Source organism: Poecile atricapillus, chromosome Z, assembly GCF_030490865.1.
Source record: "Poecile atricapillus isolate bPoeAtr1 chromosome Z, bPoeAtr1.hap1, whole genome shotgun sequence".
Classification (NCBI taxonomy): domain Eukaryota; kingdom Metazoa; phylum Chordata; class Aves; order Passeriformes; family Paridae; genus Poecile; species Poecile atricapillus.
The window spans coordinates 145,462,834-145,489,395 of record NC_081289.1 but is presented as its reverse complement, the minus strand read 5'-3'; the positions used below and the strand labels follow the sequence as shown (position 1 = coordinate 145,489,395).

Below are 26,562 nucleotides of genomic sequence, written 5' to 3'. Positions count from 1 at the left end.
TGAATCACCCTCCATCAGAACCTGCCTCCCTCCAGGGCCAGGATGGCTTCAGAGCAAGGCTGGAAATCACGTTGCAGGTTGCAGGACAACACGTAGGTGTCTCAGTAGGCACAGGGCACCTGTTTACTTCGCTTCCAAATGGCTGAACAATGTGGGACAAGTTCAGCCATTCCTACCTGGAGCTCGTTTTCCAGGCTTTTGCACCTTACTCCGAAACAACGAAGGAATTCTGCAATTTCTGAGTGGCCACATGAATTAACAGGGCTCATGTTTGTGTCAGTTGTGTTCAAAGAACCATAGAATCATCAGAAGATTTGAGTTGGAAGGGACTTTAAAGGGTCATCCAGTCCCACCCCCTGCCATGGGCAGGGACTACTTCCACTATCCCAGTCTGCTCCAAGCGCTGTCCTGCCTGGCCTTGGACACTGCAGGGATCCAGGGGCAGTCACCATCTCTTTGGGCAACTTGTTTCAGTGTTTTGCCACCCTCATTGTAAAAAAAATTCTTCCTTCTATCTACACTGAATCTCCTCTCTTTTAAACATCTCCTCTTGTTCTATCACATTAGGCCCTGTTGAATGTTTGCCCCATTTTTCTCCTAAACTGCCTTTAGGCCCTGCCAGGGGCTCTCAGCTCTCCCTGGAGCCTTCTCTTGTGCAGGGGAGCAGCCCCAGCTCTCCCAGGCTGGCTCCAGAGCAGAGGGGCTCCAGCCCTGGCAGCAGCTGCGTGGCCTCCTCTGGGCTGGCTCCAGCAGCTCCACGTCCTTGTGCTGTTGTTGCCCAGGGCTGGGGCAGCTCTGCAGGTGGGGTCTCACCTGAGCACAGGGGCACAGGGGCAGAATCCCCCCTCCCCTGCTGCCCACGCTACCCCTGCTGCAGCCAGGCCAAAGGAGCTGGGGTGAGATGAACAAGAAGCCACCACAGCATCAGCTGGGACTCGTGTCCCTCCAGCCCGAGGTTTGGTGCTCGTTACGCCCGTCCTGGTTGGGAAACGGGAGCAGATCCCCAGGAAGGCACCTTCACACTCGGCTGGGCTCCCATGTGGATACCTGTGGCCTGGACTCACCACACAACATCAAAACGGGAAGAAACAGGGTTTTTTCTAATCATCCCTCTACACCCCAAAACATGATCACTGCCAGCACTCAGCTCCCTCCAGCCCTACCCAACCCAGCGCCAACGCGGGAAAATCAACCTTAACTCCAAAATCGTCATCAGCATCGCAACACCAACAGCCCCTCGGGCTGGAGCCCATACCAGCTCAATGTTTAATTCATAAGTGATTATTCTGGCTTTCCAAAAGGTGTCAGGCAAACATCCACAAGAGCTGAGGCCTGCGGATGGCTGCGCTGGCAGCTCAGCAACCGCGGCGGCTTTGCCTTTTCACCACGGCCACAGGCAAGAGAATCAAGTCCTGCTAATAATTTAAAAGCATCAATTAATACAGTTTAATAAATACATAAAATGATCTAGTCTCTTTTTTTCCATTCACTTTTTAGCATCAAAGTTAAGGGTGATTGTCCCGTGAGTAACTAAGGCAAATTTGTTTGTGTACGTGTGTGTTCCTCTCTACTTTTTTGATTTTTTTTTTCCATTGTTTTGTACATAAAGCAATCACATAAAAATAGTTATAAATAGAAAAATTGCAAAGATTTATCCCCACTTAGACATATAGGAAAAAAAAAAAAAAAAAAAAAAAGAACCCAACTGACCTAACAAACAAACCAAGACAGAAAAAACACCTTGCTTCAAGTCCTTGCAGATCATACAGTACTCAGCATCTTTGGATATTTTACAATGACTCCAAATTGTAGACAAAAAAACACCTGAAGGAACCAATCATCTGCAAAACGTCGCTTGTTTAAGAAGTTGATGTGGATTAAAAAGAAAAAGTTTGATGCAGTTTTAAGAAGATTTCTTTTTCTTCTTGCTTTCTTTTTTTTTCTCTCCACTGAATTTTGTGGCACGTGGAGTCTTTATGAATTTCTTTTTGGAGGAGGAAGTCGAGTGTTGGGCAGTTCCTTGGGACCATTCTGCTATGGGTGGTCTCAGAGCAGAAGTCCCTCACACCCTCCTGGGGGCTGTGGAACCCTGGACTCCCCGTGTCCCCCTCCTTGCCTCTGGTGGGCAGATTCTCATCCAGCCACCGCGTCACTGATGGAAAAACCAAAAAACTCATGAACCCGCGGTCCTCGCATTCCCTTCCATTTTCGCTGACGTTAGAAAGGTCACAGTAAAAAGAGAAATAAAAAGCCCTAATTTGTAACATTTACCTTTCCAGGTGTTGGTCTGGTGTAAAACAACCACTGCCACCCACCGCAGCCCGCGGTGGAACTGGGGTCCCACCATGTCTGCCCCGCACGGCTCATCCAGGAGGAGCCTTGAGAGGCAGACGGCCACCAAAAGCCTTTATCCTTCAGAGTAGCTCATGGATTTGGGGCTGAAGGAGGTGGGCAGGGCAATTCCAGCCAAACAGCCACTTTTTTTGCCCTGAAAGAATTACCAGATGGGGTGGCCAAGTTGGGGTCTGCAAGGATGCTGGGGAGTCACCCCAAACCCGCTGGCCGCCGTGGGTGACCTTCGGCTTGGAGTACCCTGTCATATCTCACCACCTCGTCTTTTGAACCAACTATAGTGAAGAAACATCATTTCTGCTTGCTTGCAAGTAGACGGTATCACCATCAGGACACCTTTAGTGACCTTCTTTTCCACAAAGATCCCTTGAGACAAGCAGCAGGGATATTTGATTTTTTCCCATCAACACTGCAGATTCGGGGACACGTGTTTTGTAAATTTTTCTCACTATCACGTAAGAATTTGAGGGAATTAAGGACAGAACCCCAGACATTTCAGAATGGTCAGCGGCAGCGAATTCTGACTCTTTGGTTTGAAACGACTTTTTCATTTCAAAATTCCCACTGGTTCATTTTTTCAAAGCAAGGGTTTAATAAAAGCTCAGTATCGAAACATTACTGATTTTTCCAAAACTTTTCCTTCACCTTTTCAAGCAACTGAAGTTAAAATACTCAAAATAGGCTTTGGTTCTCCTTTTGAAACTTTGAAATAGCTAAAGAACCAAAATAAGTAAAATCCCCCTTTTCCACCCAGCTTTGCGCTAGGTGTTCTATCTCCTTTTTTAATTTTTTTTTGTGTTTTTTTTCTTAATGTTTTTAAGGTCCCAACTCATGCTGCAGACCAGGGCTTCCACCTGCCCTGTAAATCTGATATACTGCTGAGAAAGGCAGTGGCCAGGATCCTCCCTCTCTCTCTCTCTCTCCCAGCAAGGCTGCTAGACCTCCCCCTTATCCCTTGTAGAATAAATATTGCTGCCAGACATGGGAATTAATTAAGAAGAAAAGAAAACAAAAGCAGAGAGAAAACAGCAAAGTCGTTTTGACCAAAAGGGCCAAGGAATGCAACATAACAAACCCAAGTCTGGACAGCTTGTCAGTGTCCAGTGAGCTCCGTGTGGGGGAAAGTAGGGAACATTTCCCACAGAAAAGCCATCTCATGGTGATGGCCGAGCCCTGGACTAAGGCAAGTGACATTTTTGGGGGTGCTGAAGAGAGCAGCAGTCTTGGCCTGGCCTTCCCAGATGGAGCCATGAGTGGTGGGATGGGACAGTGAGTGTCCGACGGTCCCAAAGCCAAGTGCAGAGTCTAAAGTGCCGGTGGCCACGGGGCACTGCCCATCCCTGCTCGCCCCAGGGACGGCCCCGTGCCCCAAGCCCCATGGCAGGACATGGCAGTGAGAGGACAAAGAGCTCCTTGGGAACCTGATGATGCAGAAGGGCAGGTGGGAGCCCCAGGGCTGCCTCGTTGGGACGGGAGCAGACGCATGGTGGGACCGGGAGCGGGTTTAGTTGCTGGCCTCTGAGATGGGAGCCACGTGGCCAAGCCCCGCCAAGCCACTGAAGCCTGTGCTCCAAGGGTCAGGGAGAGGGAAGAAGGGTTGGGCAGCGAGGTTTTCATTGTGGCCCAGGGCGAAGGCGAAGATGCCCGCGTTCCTCTCCATGTCCATCTGGGCCCGCCTGAAGAGCTTCATCTGTGTTTCTTCAATTTGGCTCTCCAGCTCCTGCAGGCTGAAGGGCGTCTTGGCCCCGCTCAGGAAGTGTTTGGGGCTGGGGCCGGGAAGGCACATGGCCGTGCTGCTGAGGTGGCTGCTCATCTCCTCCAGCGTGGGCGGCATCACGAAGCTGTTCTCCACGGGCGGGCCCCCGGGGGCGAAGAGCAGGCCGGCCGCCCGCCACGCCGCCGGCTTGCGGCCACGCCGGGGCCGCGCCATGCGGCAGCTCTGGCGCTTGATGTGGCGGTGCAGGTGGTCGGAGCGGGTGAAGCTCTTGTAGCAGAACTCGCACTGGTAGGGCCGGATGCCCGTGTGGATGCGCATGTGGTTCTTCAGGTCGTAGTTGTGCACGAACTTGGCGTTGCAGTGGATGCACAGGTACGGCCGCTCCCCCGTGTGCTTCCGCATGTGGATTTTCAGCTTGTCCTGCCTGCAAAAGAAAAGGCGCGTGGTCAGGCGGTGTGGGACGGAAGGGGTGTGGTTGGGATGGCTCTTTTTGGGATTGCCTCCCTGATTGGGATCAGGGGTGGAGGTGATGGGAATGTGGGGAGCTCATCCTGGGGCCTCTCCCAGTGTATGGATGGTCTTGCAGACGTTTGCATTCGACTCCTCTTTCCCGGACACTGAAAAATCACACACACAGAGCCCTCCATGTCGGCAGCTTGCAGACCGTCCCAGAGAGTTCAAAACAGCTTAAACTGGAGGAAAAAAATCCCGGGAGTAAACCCAAAAAACAGAATCATTAAGGCCAGAGAAGGCCTAAGATCACCAAGTCCAACCATTCCCCCAGTCAAGGCCACTATGAATCCATGTCCCCAAGTGCCACATCCAGATGGCTTTTAAATCCCTCCAGGGAAGGGTATTTCACTACTGCCCTGGGCAGCTGTGCCAGGGCTGGACAACCCTTTCAGTGAAGAAATTTTTCCTGATTTTCCAAGCTCAACTTGGTCTGGCACAACTTGAGGTTGTTCCTTCTTGCTCTGTCCCTTGATCCCTGGGAGAAGAGCCCGACGCCCGATAGGCTACAACCTCCTTCCACGTATTGTAAAGAGCAAGATTCTAAATATGGTAACTTATCTATATAGAACTAAATCTAGGATTATTAAATAAATACAGCCCTATTCCAGCCTGCAAATAAGGAAATTAGTTGGGATTTGAGAGCCTGGAAGTGTGGGACAATACTGCTTAAATGCAGTGCCTCTTGGAGCAGATTTTCCTCTCCTTTTATTCTTGCACTGACCACAGGGTGTCTCAGGAGCTTTCTTTTAGAGCAGGAGCATCGCAGGTGATGCTGCCAGAGGTGCAACACCCAGGCACTCTGTCCTTCCCTGCCAGGGTCTCCGAGGCCAGCACACATCCAACCTCCCACACAGTTTGGAGAAGATTTTTAAGTCCAGCCATGGAATAGCTTAATATCCATCCCAATGGCGTTTATTTTACAAATATTTATATCTGTATTTTTTAATGGGAACATCTAAAAGCAAGGATATTTTCCCTACTGGCAATCCAATCACTATGTTTTCCCCCAGTAAATAAATCTTTCCTTCTGCAGTCAAAAAAGGAAAAAAAAAAACAAAATCACAGCTAAAGTGTATGATTATAAAAAGTGAAGCTGATTATGGCTCAATTGGGCTGAACACTGCTTCCTAGGTTGTACCAGTGGAGTTCAAGAGCAAAGTTGGAAAATTCATATTGTTTTCCATAATTATTTCAGTATGAACCCTCCAGCATGCTAGAATTGAGGCTAAAAATACGTAGAACATGTGGAGGAATGTTTATATTTATATTAGATATAAAATATGTATTGTATATTACAGATATGCCATACAAAACTATACGGTACATTTTAATAGAAACATTAAAGAACATACATTTTTTTATTGTTTTTAAATATGATTATATTATCTATTAGATAATATAAGTATATATTATGATGATTTAAATTATATAACATAAAAACCACAAAAAAAAACTGTTTCTTCTGGCAGGTCAAGCCCTCAAAACTTGCAAGGTGCTGCCTCTGAACCAGTTTTTGCCACCCAGCTCGCGTGCATATTGAAATAGTTTTTGGTGACATGCCCAGCAGCACAGAGGTGTCGACCATACCACAAGGAATGCAGCCCTGGGCTGGGCATCCCTGCACACCAGTCCCTCAGGATCAAGGATGCAAAGGAGTATCCCTAGCAAAGAGCCACTTCTTCACCAGATGATGCTTTATTGCTTTTGGGAGACTGATCCCAGCCTGGTCCCGCACCTACAGAATTTTTAGGGAGATGTGAAAAAGGGCCAAGCTGAGGGCAACTTTCCACTCCGGCATTTTCAAAGCTGGCGTTCCCCCAAGGTTTTCACAAGGGTGCATTTCCCCTGGGAGGGCTGGAATCAGCGCTCAGCAGCAGACAAAGCAGCAGCAGGGAGAATTTCACCCCGAACGGAGAACCGCGGACAAGTCGCGCACGGATGAGCGCGGGGGCTCGCACTGCAAAGCCGGGGGAAATGTTAATAAAAAGCAGAGCTGCCGACCCCACCTATAATTTAATTTAAACCTCTGTATGTAATGTTTAACCTAGCAGGATCGCTTTTCCTAATAAACACGCTGCGTGCCAGGACTGTATAATGTAAATACAGGCACAGCTCTTTTCAGGCTGTTACCCATCTCCGGCAGCAGACGGGGAGAAACCCAATCCTCCCTGCCCTGGCAGCATCTCTGGGGAATGCAAGGGAGGTTTGTGTCTCCACCTGGAGCCGCTCAGAGGCCGGGGGGATGAGGTGCTCCGTGGTGAAGCACCCCAGGGGGGATGTGGCACAGGTTTGCGAGCTGGGTGCTGGGCTGGAGGCTCGCTCTGACAGAGATCCACGCTCCGTGTGTGTGAATAACCTTAATGCAATTGCATTAGGAGAGCGATTAGGGCTCTGTGAGCTGTCACAACACAAATAATAGGAACAAATAATGTTAACCTTTCCAGCTGGAACAGTATCTCCTTGAGCACTCTGGGGTTGTCTTGGTGGAAAAGCTGAAATATTTGCAGCTTTCACCGGCGTTCTAGCAGGGTAGAACAGCAGACTAGAAGCTGAGCAGCCTTTGTTTAAGGAAAAAATAATTAATGAGCCATTAAATGAAGTCCTGCTTCCTGTGATCAGGTGTCTGTGGGCAGCAGGAGTGGCAGATCCAGGTGCATGTAGGGTCCTTGCCAGGGGATGTGAGATCCCACTGATGGGGAGGGGAAGGGATCTGCTGGGGAGGCTGGGGCACTCCTCACCCAGGAAAATATACCTTCTCCATTTCCCCAGTAGATTTTCTCCTCCACGGTTCCTTAAAGGCAGAAACAATGCAAAGGACTGATTCATACTGAAATTCCATTTGGGAACTGCTTCCCTGCAGCCTCACTCCCAGGGGACCCCAGGAGGGACCATCTGAGCTTGCATCTCCCCAGAAGGCACTGTGGGTGCAAGTCCAATGTTTTCAGGAAGCATGGGATTCCCCACACACCCCCCTGCCCCACCCTGGGAGCAAAACACATAATGCAAGTGGCAGCACTCAGGAAATCCCAGTAGAAATCTCTTTCTGCATCTCAATCACTCCACTCTGTTTAAAAATACACTTTTTTTTTTTCCTAAAAGAGAGCTCTTACACCAGAGTAATGATGACAACAGATAAGAAAACCCCACCCCAGACAAAACCAATTAGCTGCATGCTATTCAAAATCCTTCCAAACACATTTAGAAACAAATCAATATTTTAAGATACCCACTTTGTTCAGGGTGTTAAAAAAGGAAAAGACCCTCCAGCACCCAGCTCTGTATGGGGTGACCCACAAGACCAGTTTTCATCAGTGGTGTTGGGGGACTGTACTGTTGGGTGAGTCCCAGTTTTTTATTTTTTATTTTTTTTTCTGAAGTCCCCCTACCCCTATGCCCTGTATTTAGAAGCTGCTGAGCACACAGGGGATGTTGAAATTATCAGGTTTAGTCCTGCATTGGAAATGGGTCATGCTAGACCAGCTTTGTGTGGAGATTTTAACCTCTACCACACTGATATGACCTGTCTGGATTAAGCATCAGTACCAGCTTCTCTCCGTGCCTCAGTTTCCCCAAATTAAGTGAACAGCACTGCCCTTGCCTGTAAAGGACTCTGGGAGGCCTCTGGGAGGGCTCAGCTCTGTTGTTCCCGTTTAAGGGAAGGTGTCAGTGATGGATCTAGCCAGGCTATTTCCTCATCAGCAATCAGCACCCACAGCAGCACTCCCAAGGCAGCAACAGGGACCACAGGATGGGGCTGGCCAGGCTGTCCTCCAGTGCTAACCTGGGGATGCAGCACCAGCAGGAGCCAGATCCAGATTCCTGCAGGCAGGAATTATGACCATGCAGTGGCCTTTCCCCTGCAAATACCAGGGTGAGCTGGCTCACGTCGCACATGCCCGCCCGAGGCACGATGCTCGCCGCATTATAATACGGTGTCTGCTGCGTTAATGGAGGGGAGCATGGAAATTTATTTTCAGGTCAAATTCTCATCATCTGCATATCTTCCATTCGAATATTATCATAGGGACAGGAGAAGAAAAGACAGGCTGAATGCAGGAGCACCCCAGGTGTCCGGCCATTGTCAGGAGCTCGCCTCTGCCTACTGTGCAGATTATTTTCCTCTGGTTTTCTCACCCCAGCTTAATAGGGCTCTCTCTCTCACATGCAGCCAGGAGCTGAAATACCATGCTCTTGACAGAAAGCTTTATTATTATGGTAAAGATTGTTCTCATTAGATATTAATTATACTCAGCAAGAGCAGATCCAGGAATCTATTTGTCTCTGCTCACCGATTAAATTTGCCCAGCTTTGAAGAGCAGGGTTTCAGGCTGGAACATTAGATTTGCACAGCTAAATACAACTTGGCAAGAGAAGTTGCAGCTGCCCCATCTCTGGAAGTGTCCCGGGCCAGGTTGGGCAGGGCTTGGAGCAACCTGGGATAGTGGAAGGTGTCCCTGCCCACGGCAGGGGGTGGAACTGGATGAACTCTAAAGGCATTTCCAACCCAAACCATTCCATGATTCTGTGAGTCCAACTGTTCCCTCAGCACTGCCAAGTCCACCAAACCACATCCCCAAGTGTCACATCTACACATCTTTTAAACCCCTCCAGGGATGGGGACTCCTCCACTGCCATGGACAGACTGTTCCAGCACTTTGCATGAAGAAATTGGTCCTAATATCCAACCTAAACCTCCTGTGGTAAAGCTTGAGGATGTTTCCCCTTGTCCTGTCATTCGTTACTTTGGGGAAGAGACCGACACCCCAATTGCACTACTAACACATAATAATTAGGGCCACTCCAGCCCCAGAAAGCCCAGATACTGTCATGTCCAAACATGTGCAACTTGGTTTTGGTCTACACCGATGCCAAAATGTGCAAACCCAGCTAATTACATCCTGTGGCTAAATGGCCCTCCCAACTCAATGCATCTCTCAGCACATTAGAGATGAAGAAGCTTCCTTGGCTGTTTGACCATCTGTTTTCCACCTCACTCTGGTCCCACTGTGGTGAACTATGGTGGGGTTGAAAATATCCTGTTACTTATTTAAGCTTTTGTCCAGCAAGGGGATGGATCCAGTGAGCTGTGGATGTCATCCACAACCCACAAAAATCAGTAGGTTCTTTTTCACCCTCCACCCTCCCTTTCTCCCTTTTTGTTTTTTTTTGGTTTTTTTAATTTTTTTTCCAAAAGGATAGAGATTATGTCCTGCTTTTCTCCCTAGTTTTATTTTGGGAAAAAAACCCCTGATATCAGAGTTTTCTCTGATGAGTAGCTGAGAAATCAGTCCTAGGTGATGAACTGGGCCCTCCAGCCACCACCCCACCCCCCACACACAGCAGAGGTGACCAACACACACCTGGTAAAGCGAACTTCACAGATATTGCACATATAGGGCTTCTCCCCCGTGTGGGTCCTCATGTGCCTGGGCAGCTTTCCAGCTCCCATGATGACTTTGTTACAGATGGGACACTGCTGGGATGCCTTGGGCTTTATTTTCCTCTCTTCCTCCAGGGGCCACGGGGGAAAAACTCCTCCGAACTGGGTAGCGCTTAGGAAATTGAGATAAGCGCTGTAGTCAGTCTCTGCCTTAATATGCCCTAAGGGAGCTGCTGGGGTGTTGGCAAACATATCCTTGAAGAAGTCATTAGGGAAAGGAGGCGGAGGCAGGTCTTCCTTCTCCTCCTCTTCCTTGATCTTCCTCTTTTTGATCACCAGATCCAAGGGGCCGTTGTCTACTTGTGGCTCCTCAAGCTGGGTGAAAGAGTTAAAGTCACCATTCCACAGATGGGGGAAGAAGCTGGGGGCGAAAGGAGACAGAGCTGGCCTCCTTTCCGGGATGTTTGCCTTAGGGTACAAATTTTCACTCAGCAAGGACTCTATGGAGAAGTCTCGTATCATGCCCAAGTGTCCAGAGGAGTTACTGGCTGGGAAGTGATTTGGAAAATCTTTAGGTGCTTCTGTATAAGCTTCTTCGGTAAGATCGGACTCAGAAGGGCTTTGGTGGCAGCTTACTTCTTGTACATCAGCTAGGTTCTCCTGATTGACAAAATCTTCCACTTCCTCCTCCTCCTCTTCCTCCTCATCTTCATCTTCGTCTTCATCGTCATCGTCGTCCTCTTTGTCATCTTCCTCCTCGGCCTCTCTGTCGGGCTCCATGATTTCAAGGCAAACGTTGATGATGCTCTGGATCTCCAGCATCTTGGCAGCGCTGAGGATGTGCTTGACGTTTGAGGTGGTGATGGTGAGGGTTGAGGTGTAGGCAAACTCCAGGATGGCAGAAAGTGCTTCAGGCTTGACAAAGTCAATCTCGTAAACATAGGGCTGGTCTGTTAAAGTGCCGGTAGTGAAGAGTTTTTTGAAGTACTTGCTGCAGGCAGCCAGGACGGAGCGGTGGGTGCGGTACTCCTGGTCCTGGACGATGAGGATGACATCGCAGAGGAGCCCGTCGTGCCGCTGCTCGTTTAAACCACACAGGACCTCGCTGCTGTGGTTTGGGAATGGGATCCCGATAAGATCTTCAATGCCATTGGCCATATTCTCATCTAGTGCCCTAGGACAAAGCACAGACAGCAGAGGGTTAGCAGGGGATTCCTGAGTGATAATGCCAAAATGATGCTGCCTTCCCCCAGAGTCCCTCTCTCCAGTACCTCACCTGTCATCACCTCCTGTTGCACTGTCTCAGTGCATCTCTAGGCCACCTTTAGCTCTTTTCAGATCCTCTGTGACTGAACCTGTCCTTCCCTCCCCATCTCTTCATCTCCTTCTTTGTCCTCATCCTTCTCGATTGCCATAGTGTTCACCTTTTCACAATCACCACAAGCTCCTTCTCTTTCACACCCCTCCTCCAGGAACTTTGTGCAATGACTCCTTCCCCATCACATTTCTTCTACATCCTCCTGGAGCCAGCATTGTTCCAGGAACATGTTGGATTTGGCCTGCCAGGAGCTATGTGGGGAAAGTGTGATGCTGTATTGCTTCACACTGCCAAGAGCCAGCACCGGCACTGCTTGAACAAGATGAGCCAGGGAGTGCCCATCTGATCTACGTGATTGTTTTTGGGGCTGGTACAACTGGACATCCCAGACAGGAGGGTCATTGCTTCCTGCTGCAGTAGGAGAGCTATCCTCATGGATCTTCAGTTCTGCTGCTGCATGCCTGGAAGCTATGACACGTCACCTCACTCACATGGGGACAAGCCACGTAGGAATGTCTTTCTGAGGGATTTGGGAATGGGGAGGAAAGAAAGGATTTGTATCACAGTGTGTACCTAACACAAGCTCAGCAAGGACCTGACCAGACGCAGACTGTTCTCTGCCATCTCTTTCCATGAGCTGAACTCTCTCCATTCCCAATCCTGCTTGGACTTGTCAGCATGGTATCAAAATGCCCTGTGCATCTGGCAGACATCTTCCCCTGACAGAGCAGCTTTAGCTTCAAAGAAAAACTCGGAAGCAAAAAGCCCACACCCAAGAGGAAAACCTGATTTTATTTCCCCCCCCCCCCCCCCCTTTTTTAATGTCTAAGATGTTTCCTCTTTCACATGGCTCCAGCAGCCCCTCCACATGAGAAATCCCAGGAAAGGAAAGCGATTTCCTCCAGCAGGCGACGAATACATTAATCCCCTCACAGACAGAATACATCAAACAGACAGAATAACTTTGAATACACTAACCCTTGGAAACCCCCAGGACACAGAGCATGTGTTCATGCAGTGTCACCTCTACCAGCCCCGGCCCTGCTGCAGGTGGACACTTGGTTCACAGCCGAGGGACAGAGCAGGTAATCTCCAGGAGAACTCAGGGGATGTGAAAGCAAAGCTGCAGCTGCACTCCATCCCTTCTGCAAGGCTGACACCACCAGGCAGGTTCCCCAATTCCACACCACCCCACCTCTGCAGCTCTCCTGGGATCCACTGCCATGTCCTGGGTGTCCTTCCTTGCTCAGTTTCTGGCTCTGCTGATTCCAAACCTCCTTCCAAACCACCAGTGGGGACCTGATTTACTTCACCTGGCTCCCACCCTCCCAGCTGCCTCGGGGATGGAGAGAGCCTGGTCTGATGGAGGCTGTCCATGAAAACCTGTGTTTCACCTTGGCCAGCAACCCCTGGGGAAGCCTGAGGGGCCTGTAGAGGGGATCAGACTCTGCAGGAAACGTTCCCGTGGGAAAAGGAAGGCTGTCTCCCTTTTCCTCCCTCCCCAGGGAGACCTTGCAGGTATCTCCCCCACACCTAACCAGCACTGCCAAAAACGGGCGTGTGGGAGCCCGAGAGTGAAGGTCTTGGAGAATGGTGCAGCCTAGAGGGAGGTGATGGGCCACAGGCCTTTGGGGAGCAGCAGGGACAGGGGACAGCTGTCCATGGTCACTGAAGCCTCACAGGGGCTGGAGGGCAGCCCCAGCCATGGGAAGCCCTCTCCAGCTGCCTCCCCCTGCCCAGAGCTGGGCAGAGGAACCAGGAATTGCACCCAGCTCCAGCCACCGACGTCTCCAGCGCAGGGAGGACGCTCCAGCCCCCCATCCCTCAGTGTGCCCATTACCTCCACGCTAATTACGTCTGTTGTCTGAAACAAATTGATTCATTACAGTGTGCTGTGCTTAACCATGTTAACCAGCAACGCTCCTCTGCGATCCCGACCAGCTCCATATCAAATCCTCCTTGAAAATCGCCGATAAATGACAGTAAATCCAATACCTTCTCCAAGTGGAGTGTCAGATAATAAATAACCCCTGAGCCAGGGAGGAAAAGACAGCTTCCTTTCTAAGGCTTTGTATCCCGAATAATAAGCGTGAGCAATTAAATTTCTATTGCTGTTTTTATCATCTACTCGTTTATTTTTGTTTGGAAGGAGCCTGAGTGTTAAAGGAGCTTCTTGCATGAAGGAACGTGTCTTCCTATTTTGATCTTTCACTGCCAGATCACCCTAAGTGCCAAAAATCAGAAGAGCAGAATATTAGACTACCCTGAGAAATGTTTTTATAGAGGGTTTTTTCTGGACACTAAGCTTCATTCTCCCTAATTAGTGGATTAGTCACTAGACAGCAAGAAAAATTAGAATTGGGAGATCGGGGTGTGATTATAAACATAGTTACATATAATTTATATGTATAAAATACATTAAAAAATTACGGGGTTTTGGGGGAAATGAGCTGGTTTTCCTTTCTTATCCTTCCCTGGTCCTCCTGAGATGTGTTTCTGTTAACTGCAGCATTTAGGCAAGCCGATAACTTTACAGGATGCTGGCAAAATTGAAGGTGATTCATGTCATTTAAACCGGGGGTGAGGGGGGAGAGGGAGAGAAACAGCCCATTCATTTGCATACATTTGCATTTTTTAAACTCTCAGGGTGGCTTGACAGCTCTGGAGCTCAGCGAGCTTGAGAAATGACCTTATGGTTCCCATGCCCCCGGGGAGGTTGATGGCCAGAGGCTGGAAGTGTGCTGAGGCTGACGTTTTCCTTCCTTCCCCTCCCTCCTCTCCCTCCTCCTGCGCTCCCCCCTTCCCCTCCCCAAGCCAAGGGTGGGGTCCTCAATAATAACAGGCTTAAAAATAGCATCTGATGGTGACAAATGTCACCAGTGCATGCACACACACACACACACACACACACACATGCAAATGCTGAGCAGACGACATGGAGTTAAACAGCAAAATCCCATTTTATAATAGAAAATTACAGCATTGTTAAAATAAACTGGAGGGAGATGGTGGAAAGGGTGGAGGGCACCTAAAATAAACGTTTTCTGCAGATGACGTGAAGCGTTGCATTTATGGTCATGCTTAAAACTCATTCATTACTTTCTTGCCAGAAAAAGCCCCACTTATAAAAAAAATGATGGTGGGATACTGAACTGCTTCCCCCATATTCTGCAAACAGATTAAGACACCTGAAGCTGCAACAGGAAAAAAAAAGGTATTGGGAGAGCTACGCTTTGTCCCCTTTTTGGATGAAAAACTCCAGATACAAGCCAGGGTCTACAGCAATGTCGTAAACCATCTGCAGTGTGCACTCCCTGGGTGACCCAAAGCTCATCCAGGCACTCTGCTGCTCAAAAACCCCTTCTATTTCTTCTCCTTTTTTTTTTTTCTTTTTCTTTTTTTCCCCAATAATCTTTATTCTCCAATCTCCTTCACTATAATACTGAAGGATCTCAGCATTTCCAAACCAGCAACGTAAAATTGAAATATCAGAGAGAAGGCGAAATGCTCATTTTAGCACCGTGGTAAGCAAAAAACCAGAAGTACACTCAATAGATTATAAAGACATATGCACAGAAAACAGATAAAGCAAACTCGTACTGCCTCTACTCATTTGTAGGGGTGGAAATGGAGCACTGACACAGCTCGGAGCAGCCCTGGAAAGATGTGCCAGCCCTGGGGAGGGACAGGATCCTGCCCCCGGGTCTAAGTGTTGCTCAATGGCAGGAGCAAGAGACCTGTGACCTGTGAGGGCTCTTCATCAGCACTTCCCTTTCCCATCTCCTTCCTCACCCCCGGTGACAACGCCCTGAGAAGCCGAGCCCTTGGAGGAGATAAAGGCTGCCAGGGAGAGCCCAGGCTTGTGCAACGTGTGGCTGCTGGTTCAGGGCTGTGCCAGGAACAGGGGATGTCCCCTTCCCATCCACGGGGACAGTGCTTCACAACCTGAGTCTTGGCTGGGAGATGCCAATTTTGGCTTTTAACTGTATGTTGGCACGTAACGTAATTGCCGTAACACGCGGCGTTTCAATACTTTAATACTCTAATATTTTAATATATTAATATTCCGGCACATAAATATTTTATTATTTGTATATTCTAGGTATTTATAATTTTGCATTAATATTGTATATATTCATATTGTATGTGGCTTTATTTTATATTTTGATATTCCTATCGGGATTTTTTCTGAGCATCTCCCTTTAAAATGTGCATTGCTTGGCCTTCTCTTTGCTATGATTTTCCCTCAGGAAAGTACTGGCTCCTGACTGTGATTCTTTTTTCTGTGCCTACAGTGACTCTCTGTGGGAGTGCCCCCCCAAGACATGGGGGTGCCCCAGGGCAAGCAGGGGATGCAAAGCAGCTGCCCCCCCATGCCAGGCTCATTCTGCATTCAGCACAGCGGAGGAAGGAGCCTGAGGCTCTGGCTGATCTCTGCCTGCTCCTGGTGTCAAAATGTCACTTTTCCAGGCAAAACAAGGTGTCTCCAGTTCTTCCCTTCACCCAGCCTGAGTGTGCAGAGGGATTCAGGGTGCAAGGCCAGGGGCAAAGCTTGGGGTTTAGCATCCCTGACCACTGCTCCCCCATCCCAGCCAGCTGCTGGTCCCTCTCCTGAGTGTCCCTCGCTCCTTGCTGCCACAAAACCCCAGCAGGACTTCCAGCTTTATCTCTGAAGCATGAGACCACACAGTAAAGCATCCCAGAGGTATCAGAACCAGGCTTTGGGGTTGCTACAGCTTTTGGAGGTGCAGCTCCAGCCCAGGCTGCTGACCCTGTCAGGAGGGGGAGTCAGAGAACCACAGAATTAATCTCAGAATGGTTTTGGCTGGAAGGGACCTTAAAGCTTGTTTTGTTACACTTCCTGCCCTGGACAGGGACACCTTCCACTTCCACCCAGGCTGCTCCAAGCCCTGTCCAACCTGGCCTTGAACACTTCTAAGGACAGGAGAGTCAGTAGATCTCAACACCTTTCCTCACCCTGATTTATTTTCTACCACCGCCTCCCCGGCCCTGGGGCACTCAGCAGCCTGAGGCTCAGGTGCTTTGGCTCTGCTGCTCTGCTACCTGCACCTCTTTCCCAATCCCTGCTCCAGGCAGCAGCCAGGGTGGGCTGGCTGCTCTCCCTCTGCATCCACCCATGGTCCCTTCTGTGCAGACCTGCCTGCTACATCCATCAGCCCATAAATATCTGTGGGGTTTTTTTTTCCCCCCAGTTTTATTTGTGCCTCTCCATAATGAGGCAATTAAGATGTGCATGTGATATCACCGTCATCTGTCAAAATATTACAGCTACTTTCATTGGGATACGCTGGCCAGTGATTGATCATTCCTGCTCCTGTTACTTGGTGGAAAAACGCTGGCACAGGGTGCCCAGGGAAGCTGTGGCTGCCCCTGGACCCATGGAAGTGTCCAAGGCCAGGTTGGACAGGACTTGGGGCAGCTTGGGACAGTGGATAACCTTACCCATGGCAGGGGGCTTGGACACAACGATTGCTTCAAACCCAAACCAAACTAGGATTCTGTTTTGGTGGCATAGGGATGCTGAGGCTCGGTTCCTGCATCCACCAACTGTTCCATGACCTTGAGCAAATCCCTTGTGCAAATGTCCCTGAGCAAAGTCACCCACACTGACACCCCATTTGAAGCCAGCCCCACAGGGACAACATCATGGCCTCAGCCAAGCACTTCACTCCAATTTGGAAAACCAAGAAAGACTTGGGATCCCCAAATGAAGGCAGGCAGAGAGGTGGGATTATCTTCTTATTTGAAAAAGAAGGAAGGTGCAAAACCTAAAAAAAGGTAAATATTGCCTTTATATTTATTCCTACTACAGGGGCACACCTCCCCTCTGAACATCTTGTCTCCAGAAGAACGTGTTATTAAACCACCCACCCCAGCAGCAAGCGTTTCTGCCCTCCAGCAGGAAGGTGGGGCAGAGAGCTCCTCGCCTTTCAATCACTTCCCTGGGATGCCTGGAACGATGAGGAAAACGTGGCGACATCAACCGCTGCCTCCCTCGCAAGGCAATCACCGGGGTTCTGAAGGACACCATCCCCTCTGCAGACCCAAAGGTGGTTCTGTGGGAGGGAACCACCTCACAGCAACACCACCAGGGTTTTACTGCCGGGCTGGGCACCCGCCCCAGCCTCCAGGAACCGCGACCAGTCTGGGAGACACGGGGTTGAGCTGGGAAAGCTGGGGGTGTTCGGCTTTTCATCGAGCTCATCCACACAAGAATGAGGATCTCGCCAAAAAACTCATGGGTTCTGCTTGGATCTGGACAGAGCAGAAGAGGGAAGATGTTTCCAAAGTGATGCTTTGGCGAGGAAGGATGCACAGAAGGTGGCATTCTCCTCGGAAGAAGCTCGCTGGCGGCACGGATGGGGAGGAAGCCCCGTGGGTGGGTGCAGAGGTGGCATCACCCCAGACGTCTCTGGGCAAGGGAGCAGCTCTGTAAATGGAACAGGTCACCACAATTTAAAGGGGTGCTCTGTGGGACACCAGTGGCAAAGGCCAGGCAGTGTCCCCACGATGCTGACACAGATGGAGACCTCCCTCCCGTGCCAGGAGGAGAGGGGTGGCCAAGGAGCCCAGCCCTCCACTGGATGCATGAGATGGAAGAGCCACAGAAGTCGAGCATGGTTTGATCATGTAATTGAAGTGGTTGGGCTTCAGGGAGTGAAATCACAGGGGTGACCTTCACAGTGGTATTTCTTCATTACTTACTGGACTTGTCAGTATTCATACTAATCTCTGAACAAAATCCTTGGGCATACAAGGATTCATCCTTACCAACATCTGGCTGCCAAGCTGAGCACATGTGAACTATTTATATTTGCACATCCTATATAAAACTGACCTTTTTTTTCAGCTGGAACTACTAGTTTCCTAAAAGCAGGCCACAAAAAAAGCCATATTCACTGAAGTCCCATCAGGAAGTCCAAAATAAAAGGTGCTTTAAAAACATCTCCAGAGTTTCCAGTGATCCCAACAACAACCCTTTCCCTCCCCAGTTTCCAAAATCCATGCAGGAGTTTATCCAGCTGAACAGATTTGGGGCACATCAGCACTGGAGATCTGCTGGATATCTCTGGTACAACATCCCTTGGGAAGCTCCACGAGGACTATTTGCTTAGGAAGGTGGTGACAGGTGCCACTCACTTGCTCACCAGGATGTGGTGGCCAAAGCAGCTCCTGTGCCCTGCGTGAATCCATCCCAGGGAATTTTTAGACTCCTTACACGTCACAGCAAATATACACCTGTCAACAAATCCATTCCTGCAGGTTAACTCCAGCTACCCAGAGCCTACATGAAGTACTCTGCACTTCATCAGCTTTCTTTACATACAGATATGATCTGGCAAAATTGCAAATTATGAATCAAATCACCCTTCAGCGTGCTGAACAGTTGGGTGCTTCTGGTTGTAATGGGAATTTGCTGCTGCCCTACAACCACCAGGACCTGACCCTGGTCCATATAAGGCTAGATTTTCTGTCCTCAGCTCCTCTCTGGGGAGGAACCTGTGGTTCAAATTGAGCTCTTGGGCAGCACATGGTGATGAACAGGTCGAGTTCATGGCAGGGTGCTGGAATCTTTAAGGCCCCTTCCACCATTCTGTGATTCTGTGATCACATCACCAAGTCCCATGCCCCTCCCATTTCCTTGGAACCAGTTCTCAGCCCCAGATAAACGCCAACATGAGCCCTGTCAGGGCCAGAATTGAGTCCAATGCCTCCTGTAATTGAAGGGCCGTGTTTTCACTTTGGTGTTTTTTTTTTTCCCAGCTTCTTTAAATTGCCCGTCACACTGCCCAGTTTCAGAATTTATATAAAGCTCCAAAATCAGGAGCTCCAGGTCACTTTTGGGTGGCAGCTTGATGAAGTCTGCATGCTGCATGACAAATGCCATCTGATGTGCTGAGCAGGCCTTGGCAAAGGGGCATCCTGGTGATAAATGGTCAAATAAACATAAACAATTAGTGGAGCTACATCAAAGGCACCGCCTGGCTCCAGATGGTGTTTTGAGGACTTCATCCACGCACAGAGCAGGGGCAAATTAATTAACCACAGCAGAGGCAGGTACCAGAGACACGACTTTACAGAGTGGTCACATCTGACCATAGTCTTTTCTTGCAGCCTTGTCCCCCCCCATTCAAGCATTTTCTTGAAGGTCTGGAGCTTGAGGGGATAGTGCTCATCAGCTCCCTACTGCTCCACTCTGCTGAGGCTTCAGAAGGTGCTGCAAGGCTGAAGACCTTCAATATATTTTTTTTTTTTCTTGAAATCCTTAGTGGGCCCTGACTGCACAGCTCTGTGTAGCCTTGATGGTCTCCTGGCCATGCTCAGCACGATGGTGCTGGCACAGGCAATGATGCTGGGTGAGTTTCTCCCCCCACAGCTAAATCTATATGCACACACTTAAAACACGTGTGGGAGGGGGGAATATGTCAAGTGAAACAGGAGAGTTTCCAGGCATCCTCTGCAACCACCCCACTCTCATGGAAACTCATTCACACCTCAAGTGACGTGCTCCCCCTCCCACACCACCAAAATGAGGAAGAAAAGAGAGAGCAAGAGGAAAATCCCCACCAGAGATATGCCCATGCCAGGGTCTGGCTGAACATCGGGCTGCTGGTCCCCCCAGCAGGTCTGGCATGAGATAGATGAAGGTCCATGAGGTATGTGACATTGCTGGTGGCATTTCTGCCCACTTGTGTGGGTGAAAATGGTGCCCAGTCCCTGCTACAAGGAGTGATATAGGATATATAGGATAAATATATACATACATATATATATATATATATATATATATATATGTATAGGATAAATCCCGATTAACACACAACATTACAATCCAATGAGCGCATCAGTGGTGGGTACCTCCTTCCAGCACGGCCTTAAAAATAACCAAAAAAGCCATTTCCTCCCATTCTAAACTCTCCTGGGAAAACATGCCAGCCCCTTCACTCTCTCTCTCGTCCTGTTCTTCTTCAGAGCCAGAAAAAGGAAAAGAAGTTTTAAAAAAGGCTCCTATTGAATGGCCTGCACACACTCTGGGTGGGTTTGCTTCCTGACAAAAAAAAAAAAAAAACAAACCAAAAAACCAAAAAACAAAACAGAAAAAAAACAACCCCAAAAAACCAACCAACCAAAAAAAAAAAAAGGCACCAAAAAAACCCTCCCCAAAAAAACCAGCCACGGCGGAAAATGTGCCCAGCTTAACCATGGAAAACTGGTTTGGCTTGCATCCCTCCAGAGTGGACAGGATTGCGAGGGATTTGGACTCGGATCCGGGTGAGGCTGTCACCAGCCTGCATGAAAACACGGCTCCAAAACACATTTTTTGAGGGCTCCAAAAAAGCAGAGCGCGAAGGATGGGGATCCAGCTTCCCCTTCTCTTCTCCCCCCACTCGCCCCCAGAGAGAAAGCCACCAACAGGAGGACTTTGGGAACAAAAATAAAGGGTCAGAGTGCTCGCACATTAAATCAGAAGCAGATGTGTGCCTGCTCGCCAGCCTGAGTCACCGCGGGAGGGTGGGGAAGGGGGGGTTATCGCTATTTTGGTGCTGGGTGTGGGGTACAGAAAACAATGTGAGGAGAAGGCGGTGCAGTGTTTGAGCAGGCTTAATATCGGCTTGGGAGCAGGTACAGGCAGGCTCCAGCAGCGGTGGGGTGGGAAGCTCAGCTCGGCGGTGGCATTGGCAGCAGCTGCGCCCCATCCCCTGCCCGGGCAGGACTGCTCCTCCAGACCCTGCCCAGGCTCCCTGGCAGCATCACTGGGCATCCCCAGTGGCACACATCCCTTTAGGGGGGTGTTTCTTGCTGATCTCCATTTAGTCTCCCAGTATCAACCCTCCAGGAGGAGCACCCAATCATCCCCATGCACTGGCCAAGATGCTGGCGGGCCTGAGGTGTCTCCAGACTCACACCAAGGCAGAGGCAGGAGCTTTGTCCTCTCTCTCAGGAGAGGATGTCAGCACCTCTCTAAAGCCCTGCTTGCTTTGGGCCAAGCCCCATAACACAAGCTCAGTTTCTCTTTTCAGCTCCCACTGTGCCCTGCACTGCTGACACCGTGTTGCTGTTCATTAGGCTCATAATCCCACAGGTATTTAGGAGAAAGGTACCTCAGATTGGTCTGTTTAACTCTGGCATAACTCAAAAGACTCTCCTCCTGCTTGACTCTCACGAGAGCCCTTGCAGCCTCATTGGTTTGTAATTGCCATTTCAGTCCTGGAGCTCTAAACACACGAGCTTCTGTGCTACAGGTGAGCTTGAAGAGCTCCCACAAAGACATGAGGTGGTAGCTTTTGGAGAGGTGTGTTCATGGAAGGTGCCTCTGCAAAGCACCTCGTCCTGCAATGGCAATCCAGTTTGCAAGGACACAGCCCCTCCAGCACTACCACCCCATCATCTGAACCACGGGCAGAGGGATAGTCCTTCTGTACAGTGGTGTCACAGCCAAAGCCAGCACAGGATGAAAATTCAAGAGAAATTCAAAATTCAGAGAAGAGACCAGACAGACACAGTTGTTACCGGCGAGTGACTCCTCTGAGTCACCTACAGGCCCTGCCCCATCACAGAGGCGAGTTAGGCAGAGCGGGTGAATACTGCATCTCCCCATCCTTTGCTGCCCTGAAGAGGAGCTTCACAGATGCTCCATCCATGGAAACAAGAGGGGATGGCTCTTAAACGAAAGGACTGGAGATTCAGACTAGCTAGGATGAAGAAACTTTTATGGTAAGGGTGGTGAAAAACAGGCACAGGTTGCCCAGAGAAGCTGTGGCTGCCCCATCCCTGGAAATATTCAAGTCCAGGTTGGAAAGGACTTGGAGCAACCCAGTTTAGTGAAAGGTGTCCAGCCCTGCCCCAGGCAGGGGGCTGGAATGAGATGACCTTCAAAAGTCACTTCCAACCCAAGCCATCTGATGATTATGTGGTCCCAAGACCATTTTTTTCTGCTAGCCAACATTGTCCTGACCTCACTGAAGCCTCAGTGAGATGCATCATGTCCCTAGCTCCTGAGCTGGGCATTTCTCATGGAAATACTGCCAGGTTTCAGCACAGGATGGTCAGGGAAAGCGGATGAGGCTTTCATCCAGACTTTTCATATGTAAACCAACCATCTAATGAGCTCTCTGAAGACCACAGGTAATATATGGGCATAACCTTATAGTGTGGCCCAAGAACCAAATATCCAGAGGCAACTCCCTGTCTTCCAAGGATAATTTAATCCAGCTCTCAAGGTTACAGAGCAATTTAACTGAAGATCTGGGGTCAGATTCAAATTTCATTTGTATCTCAGCTCCTTCTGTGTGCAAAGTCCCTGGTTTCTCTGCCAGCCTGGCTGCAAGCTAAACAGCAGCTGAGTCCTCAGCTCAGCCCTCAGCTCCTGCAAAGCCTCACCCGCCTGAGCAATCCGTGCGATCCAGCGGGGCCCACCCATGCCCAGCTTGGTAAATATAGTCAAAGCTGGTGTAGGACCAACAGAAAAAAAAACAACTTTTGAACTCTCCCTGGAAGAAGGAAAATAAAACTATCCACGGCTTAGATGTTTCACTCAAACACATGGAAAAAAAATAATACTGAAAATCAGTGGGATTAATTTTTTTAACTGACGCTTCTGCAAGCAAGGAAGGCGTCTGCGGGATCAGGTCCCTCAGCAGGCAAGTCCTATGTCCCAGCTGACTCTTTGCACATGCCAGCTCACAGTCTGATCTGATTTAAACCAGCTGAGTTGTAAATGAGGCTTATAATGGAATTGGCAAATGACCCTTCAATACAGCATCGCAAACCGACAGCACTCAAAAATAACCAGGGGTCGAGTCAGGACTCAGCTCTCGGCCAAGGGCGAGTGCAGGATCCAGGGTGCATCATGCCACAGGCTGTGAAACACCCCAAGCAAGCAGGGAGAACCCCCAGCCTCTCCCCTCTTTAGAGGGGTGACCCTTCCAAAACAACAACAAAACAGAAAAACCAGCAGGGAAAAGGAGGAGAAAATGCAGCCCTGACATGTAGAGAGAGACAGTCTCTCCTGTTTGTGTTGGCCTATACTGAACTCCAGGCAGTTTCCAACTGGAACCCAGAAATGCTGATGGTGTTTGGAGTCTGTCTGCATCCCTCCCATGACGTGAAGAGGCATTCAGGATGATGGGCTAGGATGCTGGTATTTTTTTTTCCCCTAACAACTATATTTACTGTTATATTTTGAACTCCCCATGCTGTCATTACAATGTCAGATGAAATTACATGTGTGATAACCATAACATTGACACATGCACAAGTTCACAGAAGCTTTACAAGGAAACAGCTTTAAGGGAAGAGGGAAGCTGCTCACATGCCTCAACTCAAAGGGGATATCCAAAGGAGTCTTTGAATTACAGGGCACTGCCTACAGCCTCAACTTGGCCTTGCTGGAACTGAATTACATTTTTGGGGGGCTTTGCTGGGTAAAATGTATTCTTATTTACCCTGGTGTAATTCTGGATTGATTCCAGGGATTTAACTGATGTTGTCCAAGTATTGCACCAGCACCAAGAGGATGAGGACGTTACAGTGGTCTGCAGGACAGACTTGCAGAGTGATCTGAATTGTGCTGGGATTCTGTGCTGGAGCACCGTGAAGGTCACAAATCCTAGAATGGCTTGGAGAGACCTTAAAGTTCATCCAGTTCCAAGTCCCTGCTATGGGCAGGGACACCTTCCATTAGATCAGGTTGGTCCAGCCCCATCCAACATGATCTGGAACACTTCCAGGGGTGGGATATGGAAGTGCAGAATGAAGATAGCTACACAACTGAAAAGCCATCTTTTATCAAGGTGGATGATCCCCTTTCACACAGAAGCCCCTACAGAGCACTTCAAGACTGAGGACAGATGTTCTCTTCTGATCCAAGATCAGAGCCGTAAGAAAGGAACCCCAGCCTCTCACCCACTACTAGGCCAGAGGTAACTGCTCCAAAAAATTCAGCCTTACAGGTGTTAAGAAAATCCCAATTTCTGCTAGGAAAAAGGAGCAATCAGATTTCTTCCAACTGCTATGGGTAGCTGTGTGAAGAGAACTTGGCTGGTGCTCCTGGAGTATGGTTCCAGCAGAAAACTCCAGAAGAGAGGCATATCTTCCACTGGCACAGCTGGATGCATAAGGCAACATCTGTACAGCTCTGACTGCATCTGCTTAGGGGGAAACGGTACAAGTCTAACTAGGCTGGTCCAGTTAAAGTGCTACAACTTCCAGAGAAACTGACAGGGTGCTACAGAGCAACCTTGCAGTGCATTGTGAGATCCTGGAACAGACTGAGAGAGTTGGGGATGTTTGCCCTGGAGTAGAGAAGGCTCCAGGGAGAGCTGAGAGCCCCTGGCAGGGCCTAAAGGGGCTCCAGGAGAGCTGCCCAGGGACTGGGGACAAGGCCTGCAGGGACAGCAGCCAGGCAATGGCTTCCCAGTGCCAGAGGGCAGGCCCAGCTGGGATATTGGGAAGGAATTGCTGGCTGGGAGGGTGGGCAGGCCCTGGCACAGGGTGCCCAGAGCAGCTGGGGCTGGCCCTGGATCCCTGCAGTGTCCAAGGCCAGGCTGGACAGGGCAACCTGGGACAGTGGAAGGTGTCCCTGTCATGGCAGCGAGGATGGAATCAGATCACCTCTAAAGACATTTCCCACCGGAATTACTTAGTGATATCCACATCTATGAATGTTTCATTGCTCAGCTCCTGCACAGAGTATCTTATGGAGCAGCCGCCCTGCTTTTGCTCTCGTACACCAAAAAAAAAGAATGGAAAGGAAAAAAAAGAGCAAACATTTAACACAACAGCAACACCAATGACTTGTGGGCTGGAAAAGAGCACTGCACGTGCATGGGGAGCACATGGCTGCTTCTTTGTACTCTTCTCAGGGTGCAGGTTTGATTCACCTCCTGAGCAAAGGACTGGAGGATGCTCTGGGTGTGTGTTTGTGGTTGGGCAATGTTCTGAGGAGCACCAGCACACATGTGAAACCACTCACACTATCCTAGGACCTACTTTTTGTCCTGGGTGGGAAAACATCAGTGTTTCACCCCACTTTGCCTGCCATCTCCCTGTCTGTCCTTTGCATCTCCCTCCACAACACAAACACGACAGCCTCTTGTTAAATATATTGCAGTGATTGCTCTCTAGGAGAGGAAAACTCATCAGGTAAGGGGCTACAATAAAACCAGGCACTCGGAAGCACCTACCTCTCCATTCACCCACCCCTTCTCCCACCTGTGGATCTCTCTAACCTACACGATGTTGTTTCATACATCCATCAAATGAACAGAATACCCCTACAGCACATGAATTTCCTCCCCACCTTTGTCCACGAGGACACACGACAAAAAGGGGTGTGGACACAGTCTCTTGCATAGCTTTAAACATACAGATATGTGTATTTTTGTTCACCCAGTCCTTCCCAGGGATGGGCAGGAGCCCAGAGCTTGCTCACACCACACTTCAAAGCCGCACACCAGCTCTGGATGAAACACCAGCACCGCAGCACGCCGGGGACTTTCCTTTTCCAAGCCGGCACTTCAAAATATTTATAAGGGCACTTAAGCCCCGTTTTGACCACTGCCTGTGTTTGCAAACCCTGCCCTGGGATTCATGTCAGGTCACGGGGAGTTCCGCTCGCATTGTTGGCATACCTGAGGAGAGGCAGAGGGACTCGCTCCCCGCTCGCAGAACAAAGCCCTGAGTTATTGCAGAGCTGTGCCCTCCGCCTGGCGCAATTATGGTTAGAGAAAACCCTTGTTTATAGCAGGATCCTTCCAGTCGGGGAAAAAGGGATTTAATTACAAGGTAATGGTGCTGTGGGCGTGTGCGCGAGCGCGGCGCAGATGCGGCCAAGAGCTGGGCTGCTCCCCCTGCCCAGGTGGTTGCTGGTGGGTCCAGCTTTTGTGGAGGGTGGAAAAGAGGGATTTGGAGTCTTCCTCCATGGTTGAAGGCTGAGCACTGATTCAGGTGAGGCAAAGCATGGAGAATTAAAAGTCCATGAGAGATTCCTGTCTCACCGGGTCAGGAGCAACAGGACGGGGATTAAGGGACCAAATTACCCACACCTTTTCTCTGTCCTCTTTCCCCGAGTCATGGCCTTGAACACAGGCTCCCTCAGGTAGGTCATGAGAGTCACAGAAAGCTTTGGGATGGAAGGGACATTAAAGATCATCCAGTCTGACCCCTGCCATGGGCAGGAACATCTTCCACTATCCCAGGCTGTTCCGAGCCCCATCCAACCTGGCCTTGGATCCCTACCAGGGATCCAGGGGCAGCCAC

At 49.6% G+C, this 26,562-nt stretch overlaps 1 protein-coding gene across 1 annotated transcript in view; it reads right to left on the bottom strand.

The window, feature by feature from the left end:
* Nucleotides 1-3,850: 3,850 nt before the first annotated feature.
* The window catches only part of ZBTB7C (zinc finger and BTB domain containing 7C), an 89,700-nt gene continuing 66,988 nt past the window's right edge, over nucleotides 3,851-26,562 (bottom strand). Inside the window, exons 3-4 of the mRNA XM_058828212.1 lie at nucleotides 9,943-11,136; nucleotides 3,851-4,493 (exon numbers count right to left, since the gene is read on the bottom strand). Coding sequence (XP_058684195.1) covers nucleotides 3,857-4,493; nucleotides 9,943-11,136 — 1,831 coding nt within the window. The 3' untranslated portion in view covers nucleotides 3,851-3,856. The remainder of the gene's footprint in view (nucleotides 4,494-9,942; nucleotides 11,137-26,562) is intronic.